Genomic DNA, 8631 nt, shown 5'->3' with positions numbered 1-8631 from the left:
CGGCAGGGGTGCTTGTGGGGCAGGTGCGGATGCACCCATATCCTTTCCTTCTCCGCCGCCACCTCCCTGCAAAGCCGTGTTTATTTTATTTTAAAATAAAAATATGTGGGCAAACAGTGTCCTCAAATGGTGGCTGGTCCTGCGCGGTGTGCCCGGGATGCGGTGAGGAGACAGCCCCAGCATGACGGCTCACTGGTGGCATCCCGCACAAGGAGGGGACAGCCAGGGGACAGGGATCACGGGTGATCCCGGTGATCCCGGTGCTTGGCTGCTTTCAGAACTCAAGGGCAGCCCCCCCTGGGTCGATGCTGCACACACCGAGCTGGGCAGAGCCAGGGGGACGATTCGGGGACAGCGACACGAGGCTTTCTGGGGTGTCCACATCACCTTGTGCCCGGGCTGCTGGGCGCTGGGGAGCTCTTCCAGCCTTAGCTCTCCCTTCGGCCAGGCTTTTGGGGTCAGGATGAGGACAGTGCCATGCACGGCTGCTTTTTGCAGCCCCGTGGCTCCTCCAGCCGCTGCCTGGCGTCGCGGGGAGGGAAGACAGGAGCCCATTGAGAGCCCGGGGCTTGGCCGCGCTCCTGCTGCGCTGGGGATTTGGGGGGCGGGGGGGGGGGGCGCCAGGAACGAAGGGGCTTACACAAGGCATGTTTTGTAACGCCGTGAGGATTTATGGATTTGGATTTCACCGCGCTGCCCCGCCAGCAGAGCCGAGACCCCTCGGTGAGGGAGGAGGAGGAGGAGGAGGAAGGCACGAGGCTCCCCATGAGGGGCAGGCAGGGGAAACCCGTGCCTGTAGCAAGCCCCCAAGTGACGCCATGCTCCACCAGGCCTCACGCCAGACCCACCAACGGCCCCGTCCCTGCCCCGTGCCGACCCCACACGGTCCCGGCTGTGCCCAGGATCTCTCTGGGTGTTTCTCCACAGTCAAACCGGGCGCCTCACGCCCTGAGGGGTGCAGGGGCCTCCCTCCTGGCCTGCTGGACGCCCTGTGGGTGCAAACCATGAGGATTTTTGAGTCTGGAGCCCCTAGGGGAGCACCAGGACAGGTCCGAAGACCTACTCCGAGCTGTGTGACCCCGCTGAGGGGCTCGCAAAGCCGCTCGCCCCGCTCCAGCGGCCAAATCCTGCCCCAGGGGGAATCAGGGCATTGCACCAAGATGGTGCCCCATGCGCTGCCGCTCGCAGCTGACAGCGCTGTGGCCAAGGTGGGGGACGACGCATGACAGGTCGCTGCGTGCCGAGGGCTCGCCGTGTCCCCACGCACCCCACAGACACCCAACACCACAGCCCCGCACCCCGCACAGCAGCCGGGGGCGGGACTCGAACCCGCGACCTTGGGGGTTGGAAGGGGGGGGGGAGGAGGGGGGTCGGTCTCCCTCAGGCCAACGGAAGTGAAGGGCGGGGGGCGGGAGCTGTCGCCCGGGTGACGGGCGGCGCTTCCGGGCGGGAGTTTCGGGCTGGCGGGCAAGATGGCGGCGGCCATGGCGCAGCGCGTCCTGGCGCTGGCGGCCGAGGAGGGCCCCGAGCGGCTCCAGGAGGCCCTGCAGGGCCTGGGGGAGGGCGAGGTGCGCGGTTGTGGCCCCCCGTCACCCCCTCCCCCGAGCCGGGGGCCCTCCTGGCGGGGCCTGGGGCGGCTGGCAGCATGGCCTTCTCGTTGCAGCTGGGCGACATGGTGACGAAGCAGGCCCTGAGGGGCAGGGAGACGGCGGCGCTGCTGAGGGGGATCTTCAGAGGTGGGTGGCCCCGGGGCTGTGTCCCTGGGGGCGGGCACGGTGAGCTGGCCGGCTGGGTGAGGGCAGTGGGCAGCAGCACGGGCTGTGAGGGTCGCCTCTGGTGAGGGCCAGGCGGGTGTAAGCGGGATGTGACACCAGAAGGTAGTTATGGGGGGAATGGGGGGCTAGAGTAACGCGTTTTTGATGACCGTATTCTATATGGGATTTACTTTTGCCAGTACGTAGGTGTGTTTCACCAGCTGGCCGCTGAAGCTCAGTTCCCAAGTGGTTCGCCTCAAAATGCTGCCACTTCTCGAGCTCAGAGGGCAGGTCGGCAGAACCACTGTGTGATAAGAGGGCTGAGTGTTTCGGCAGTTTTATCCAAGAGATTCTCATTTCCTGTACTCTGTTTTTTATCTGTGTTGTCAGAGATATAAAATGGGGAGCTGCAGCTGAGTGACAGTTTAGCCCTGCAAATTTCCTGTTTAGTAACGCGTTGTTATTTGTGTAACCTCGTTTCCATTCTTTGTCTTCCTTTGTTTTCTCATTATAAGGCTCCCCGTGTTCCCAGCCGAGTGGCGTTCTCAGGAGGCTGCAGGTTTACAAGCACTGTGTCCCGCTGGTGGAGTCAGGGGATCTGCACTTGAGCAAGGCGTCCGAAATCATAGGGCTGCTGATGCTGGAGGTAGGAGCTCCTTCGGGCTGGCTCTCCTGGGGTCTGCCGCCTGTCCCCTAGTAAGTACACTGAGTACTTCACCACTGAGAAAAATGAGCTGTGTCCTGCCCACGGATCTGCCCTAGATTAAGCTGGTCTTGGAACTTGCCGTGTGTGAAAATGTGGTTATCTTTGGATATCTAGACTTAGACTCCAAAATCATAATTGCCTTCACTTGATTAACTGCTCTGTTCCGTTAAAGACAGCGTGAAACAGAGGTCGTGGGGCGAACTCCCCCTTTAGACAAGCTGCACTGTGAGAAATGTCGTCCTTTTCTGGTGTTTGGTGACCACGTGGACACGTATGAGGAGTGCTCCCGTGTCTGCCCCAGGCTCTTTCATGTTATTCCATCTTCTCCCAGGTTCGCCAGCTGCCAGGCCACGCGTTGGCTGAACTTGCCACCCTGTTTGTTGATGTTATTAAGGGAGGCAGCCTGTCTAACGGGAAATCCTTGGAGCTGTTTTCCACTGTTCTTACTGCATTGGCCAGCTCGAAGGAGAGCCTGGCTTATGGGAAAGGTAACCTTCTCTTCTCCTCCTGCCAGCCTCTCCTCTCTCCCTCTGGAGTGTACTCCTAAAAGACTCTTGCTTTTTTAGGTGAACTGAATGGGGAAGAGTTTAAGAAACAGCTGATAAATACTCTTTGCTCCAGCAAGTACGTACCTGTCTGCCAGCTCCGCTGTGCGTTAGTTTGGTAAAAACTCAGTCAGGGCCTAGTTCTGTCTGGGCTTTTTACAGAACTCCCTGTGACACCCCAGAGGTGTGGTGAGAGCCAAATCTGCAGTTGCTAGATGTGTCCGTAGCCCCGTCATCCCCTTAGTTACGTGTCAAAACAGTGTGTTTCGCGTCGTGCTTTGAGAAGGACACCGTGACGAGTTGGGTGGCGCTGTCCGTGTCCTGTTCTGTCGTCTTTGAATCTGTGCCCCCCGTGACAGTGTCCTCTCTGGCTGGACGGGCAAAGGAACACCCTGTTCCCAGGTCTTGTAATAGTGTTGCGTGAGTTGGTCTCAGGAAGTGTTTGTCTGTATTCCTTTCTTGATATTTGTTATTGTGGGGGCCAGGGCAGTTGGGAACCATTCTAAGTCTGGGTAATTTGGGTGACACTGGTGATTTCGGGTTGGAAATTTGGCTTCTGATCTTAATATCAGGAAGTAACAAACAGGGAAACTGAGTAAAGGGGTAAACAATAATTCTGCTTCCACTCAGTTTTCTGGAAAACTTTTGTTTTCTCAGGTGGGATCCTCAGAGCGTAATACATCTTGCCAACATGTTCAGGTAATTCTTTTTTCCTTCAGCAAGCATCGGTGCTTTCTTGTGCTGCGGTTATGCCCACGTCCCATTCCACAGGTAGTTTGGGGAAAGTACAAATTGTCTGAGCGTGCCAGGCGTCACCCCGTGGATGTTTCGGTCAATGAACGTCCACGTCAGATTGGTTGAATGGTATCCTGGGACAGTGCTTGGGTACTGGGTGATCTGTGTTCTGGTGAGAACTTTGGGAGCGCTTCCTGCCTGCCTGTACGTTAACTCGTTGTCTAGTTATGGGTTGAATCTACTGGGGGATTCTGAAGGAAATTTATGGAAATGATCAGGCTGCGTCTTTGGCCCAACAGGGATATTCCACTGTCAGGAGAGGAGCTGCAGTTTGTGGTGGAAAAGGTCCTTAGGATGTTCTCCAAATTAGACCTGCAGGAAATTCCCCCCCTGGTCTATCAGCTGCTGCTGCTTTCTGCTAAGGTAAAGGCTCACGGGAGATGGCCTCCTCCTGAGCATGCATCACAGGAAAAAATATACACGAGCTGAGCTGCAGGCTGGATTTTGGGAGGGGTTTTGATTGCTCCCAATGTGCTGTGGGGAGCAGGACACAGCAGGACATCATTGTGGTGGTGGTGGTGTATTTTTTTCTCCTCTATCTCCCTCTAGCCTGAAGAAGCTGAATGCTCAGAGGAGGAAATAACCTTGTTCTTCCTTATGGGGAATCGTAGCAGGGAACCTTTGGGAAATAAGGGATGAGCTCAGACCCAGGAGACAGCCGAGTGGGTTGTTTTCAGTGTTCTTAAGCGTGGGTCTGCTCACTCTTTGTGGCCTGCTCGCTTCTAGTGTAATATTGGCTCGTGCGGTATAACTCTTCTGGCTTGTCCTGTGACTCGTACTGGAAACGTCTCACCTCCTCTGCTTGTCCTGCAGGCGGAGGCTGCCAGCGACGTATCTGCCCTTTGTCAGAGCGATCTGGCTCTTTTGCTTTGTTTGTGACTGAGTACGTGCCAAAATGGTCCAGACAAAGACAAATACCTGTGTGTTACAGGAGGTCGTTTGTGTCCACTGGCCAAAATGTGATTATATATATATGAAGTTAGGGGTTTGAAAACCTTCCTTATTGATTATAATATAAAGGATCCTTTCCCATTAATAAAAACTTGGAACAAAACAAAAAGCTGTGAGAGATTCAGCTTCTGCAACTCTTCAATAAGTGCGGTCAAAAGAAGGGGACAAACTAAAATCATCATTCATCATTTCATCTGGAAGTGAGCAGTGCAGGAGCCTTCCAGCACCTCAGCAATTTATGAAGGGAAATAAAGGATACCATGACATTCGTAATTGGTGTGGGGATAGAGTGTAGCTCTCCGGGATCTTGCAGACCATGCAGTTGCATAACGTAATGTCCTTTCTTGCAGGGCAGTAAGAAGACTGTTTTGGAAGGAATCATCGGTTTTTTCAATCAGTTGGACAAGAGACAGAAGGAAGAACAGAGGGTTCCACAGTAAGTTCTTTCTCTGTCATCCCCTTTCTTTACAGCCTGGGTATTTACAGTCACCCTTGCCCTGCCCGGTACTGCTGAATGTGTCAGACCTCGTGCAAGCACATACTCCCTGACGCCTAAGCAATAATTTGTGGCATTGGATGGCTCTTTTTTTTTTTTTTTTAATCTGATAAACCTTACAGATCAATGGACCTTGAGGTAGCCACAGTGCCCCTAGACCAGCTCCGCCACGTGGAGGGCACTGTTATTCTCCATATCATTTCTGTTATCAACCTGGATCAGGACCTAGGCGAGGAGTTAATCAAACATCTAAAGGTATGACAGAGATGGAACAGGCACTGTTCTTGAAGGTGTTGAAGCAGAGCTTTTAAAATCAACACTGGTTATCTTTAGAAGGGATCTAATCATTTTTATGGCCATTTTATGATTTCATGAAGTGTTATGTGTAAAGAGACGTGTTCCCATCTGTGCCACAACAGCAGTGTGATAGGAGCCTGATAACTTTCTTCGATCTGTGGGATGCTGCAGGTAAAGATAGCATGCCTTCTAACTATTGCTTACTATTTTCTAGACTGAGCAACAGAAGGACCCTGGTAAAGCTCTATGTCCCTTCAGTGTGGCTCTTTTGCTGTCAGTTGCAGTAAAACACAGACTGCAAGAGCAGGTACGTGTGATAAATATAGAGAACTTCAATGGCAGTGTACACAGCCCTGTACAAGAAGGGAAGAGCAGTTAGATCATAGTCTCATCAGGATCAGATTAAAAGTGTTTTTGGGATGCTGGTAGGGAGGCAGATCATCAGTACACTGTAGTTTACCAAACACTATAAAAGACTCCAGAACAATGTCAGAATTTTCCAGAATCATGATGCCTGTGGGCCAAACGTTGTAGGGTGAGAAGAAAAGCATTGTCTTCCTTCTCTCACGTTTTGACTCTGTGGTAGACACCTGAAGTGCATCTGGCAGCAAATTACCTTCTCTGAGACACTTAATGAGGTTGGTGTATTTGTCCTGAGAAAGAAGTGAGTTAAGGTTTTTGGCAGGTTGTACCGAGACTTGTGTTCTGCCTGGTGCTTGCACTGGAACGTGCCCAGGATTATAGAGATCCCATTTCAAAGATTATTTCCTCATGCTCAGTGATTTTATGTTCCAGATATTTGATTTCTTGAAAACATCAATCACGAGAAGCTGCAAGGACCTGCAGTTCCTGCAGGCCTCCAAGTTTCTGCGGGACTTGTTTCCTCAACAATACGATATAACAGCTGTGATTCTGGAGGTGGTGAAAAATAGGTGAGTTGTTGCTGTGCGCTGCAGAACGCTCAGCAGGCTTGGGGAGGGAGAGTGTTCCAGCCTTGCTGGAATGCTCTGGGATCGCATGTTTGCTGCTGACCTGTTACCAGCAGGGACCAACATCAAAATCCAAAGTCTCTATCTTTTTGCCCAGAGAAGCTGTGGATGCCCCATCCCCGGAAGTGTTTAAGGCCTGGTTGGATGGGGCTTTGAGCAACCTGGCCTAGTGGAATAGCAGGGGGGTTGAAATTGGATGATCTTTAAGATCCCTTCCAACCCCAGCTTTTTTGATGTTATGATTCTATCACAGTTTTCTACTGGTGAATTTAAACAAACAAACGTAGATGTGTAAATGTGCCTCCTCCACCCCAAATCTCAGCATCTGGTGGTACAGAGGACTACACTGATCAGAACCCTGTCTGTTTCTTACTAGGAGAGAAACTGATGGTATGAGTCATGCTGCCTGCTGTAGTTTGTGTTCTGATCAAGGGATGAGTGATAGGTTGACTGTTTACTTTCCTCCACGTGGTTAGTCCTTTAAACATCCTGTGGGATAGCTCTGTGATCTGTCATCAGTTGTCCTTTAGTTTGATGTAAGGCATTCCTCTTCTGCCTTCCTCTGTGCCTTGAAGACTCAGGATCTGTAGGATCCGTGCGTCCAGGCTGCAGCCCGGTGTCTCACTGAGATGAGGTCAGAGTGCACACCACTTCCCATAGGAAGGAAACCTTTGGATTGGAAAAGAAGTCTGATGGCTGGAGAGCCAGGAACGCAAAATGTGCGGGCTGAGCACCTGCCCCTCAACCTAAGGATAGTCACAGGGCTGAGAGGGATGGTACCTTCCTTGGGTGAGCAAGCATCTCTTGCTGCTGCTCTGCATCTGGAATGACTGGAAGATTTTAATACAGACTGCTCTAATATAAGTATTTTCTGTGACTAAGTTGTTTCTTTCCTGGTCTGTTGCATGTTTTCCCCAGTGCATTTGGCTGGGACTACGTTACTCAGGGCCTGGTGGATCTCGGCTTCAGCCTAATGGAATCGTATGAACCAAAAAAGCCCTTTGGAGGGAAGGCTGCTGAGACCAATTGTGGCCTTTCAAAAGCACCAGCCCAGCAGGCTTGCAGACTGGGAGCAAGTATCCTGCTGGAAACATTTAAGGTAGCGTATGGTTTGGAGAGTTTTTTTGCAGGGGGAAACTGTTCTTATTCTCCCTTGGTAAATGGTGTCAAAACCTTGCCTACAGTATCCATCACGAGCGCTTCACAGACAGGATTTGGTTTCCTCTTTATTCCTGTCCAGCAGGAAGAGGTCATCTTCACAAAGACCCAATCCTAATGTGTTCCATCTAGCATGATGCTTGTGTAATCACTGTTGCACAAGAGAGACTGCAGAGAAGGTAGAGAGATTCAGAGGCACAAAGAAAATGTGACAGATGTGGGATTGAAACCAGCATCTTCACTGAAGTGGTAAATTTGCATCCCACAGACAATTTGACCCCATTGTGTTTCAAGTGTACTGCGTGTGCCTCGCTGATGGGCTGGTTCTGATTGGACCGGGATGAAACCTGAATCAGCCTGTCTGAATTCAGCTGAAAAAGGGACTTCTGACAACCAGTCCCAGTTTAGCCTTTAGATCTGGATGGATTTGCTTTGTACAGGACAATGCCTGTGTTCTGGTGTACAGGAATATCTTACGTTTGTGTAGGTTTTGATTTTATTTGTTGTCGTCTGTCATTTCAGGTCCACGAGCCCATCAGAAGTGATGTTCTTGAGCAGGTCCTGAACAGAGTCCTCACGAAAGCAGCATCTCCTGTCAGCCACTTCATAGGTAACAGGAAAGAGAGAATTGTGTACTGCTCTGTGAACGCTTCAAAACATAGCTTCTCAGAAGCTAAGTTCCTGCTGAAGTGACCCGAAGCCAGGAAAATCTGTTGTTGCTCCTCACTGAGGTGTCAGCCTCGGATCACCTTGCGTTTGTCGCAGGTGAAAAATGTTTTCGGGCGGTTGCCGTGGAATGGCTGACGCACAGAAAGTTGGTGGCCATCAGTTCCTAGGCTTGCCTTCCTGTCAGCCTTGGGTAGGTGCCCGGGAGTCCCTGGGGCTGCCGAGATGCCTGTGCTGCAGCCTCTTCTCTTATACCTTAGTGCCCTCTGGTGGG

The 8631-nt window shown here is 51.9% G+C and overlaps 1 protein-coding gene across 5 annotated transcripts in view; it reads left to right on the top strand.

Moving 5' to 3' along the window:
- The first annotated feature begins 1440 nt into the window (after nucleotides 1–1440).
- Nucleotides 1441–8631, top strand: part of FANCI (FA complementation group I) — a 25302-nt gene continuing 18111 nt past the window's right edge. For 4 of the 5 annotated variants that reach the window (XM_040570495.1, XM_040570494.1, XM_040570493.1 and 1 more), the window contains exons 1-13: nucleotides 1441–1568; nucleotides 1664–1736; nucleotides 2270–2400; nucleotides 2792–2948; nucleotides 3027–3084; nucleotides 3663–3704; nucleotides 4040–4163; nucleotides 5102–5187; nucleotides 5370–5502; nucleotides 5759–5851; nucleotides 6340–6476; nucleotides 7452–7632; nucleotides 8214–8301. In XM_040570495.1, the coding sequence (XP_040426429.1) occupies nucleotides 1473–1568; nucleotides 1664–1736; nucleotides 2270–2400; nucleotides 2792–2948; nucleotides 3027–3084; nucleotides 3663–3704; nucleotides 4040–4163; nucleotides 5102–5187; nucleotides 5370–5502; nucleotides 5759–5851; nucleotides 6340–6476; nucleotides 7452–7632; nucleotides 8214–8301 (1399 nt within the window). In that variant the 5' untranslated portion in view covers nucleotides 1441–1472. Of the gene's footprint in view, nucleotides 1569–1663; nucleotides 1737–2269; nucleotides 2401–2791; nucleotides 2949–3026; nucleotides 3085–3662; nucleotides 3705–4039; nucleotides 4164–5101; nucleotides 5188–5369; nucleotides 5503–5758; nucleotides 5852–6339; nucleotides 6477–7451; nucleotides 7633–8213; nucleotides 8302–8631 lie in introns of those variants that run through there. The other variant, XM_040570496.1, reaches the window with a different exon arrangement.

The sequence above is a fragment of the Cygnus olor genome, chromosome 11 (genome assembly GCF_009769625.2).
Source record: "Cygnus olor isolate bCygOlo1 chromosome 11, bCygOlo1.pri.v2, whole genome shotgun sequence".
In the NCBI taxonomy this organism is placed as follows: Eukaryota; Metazoa; Chordata; class Aves; order Anseriformes; family Anatidae; genus Cygnus; species Cygnus olor.
This window is presented reverse-complemented; position numbering and strand designations above follow the sequence as displayed.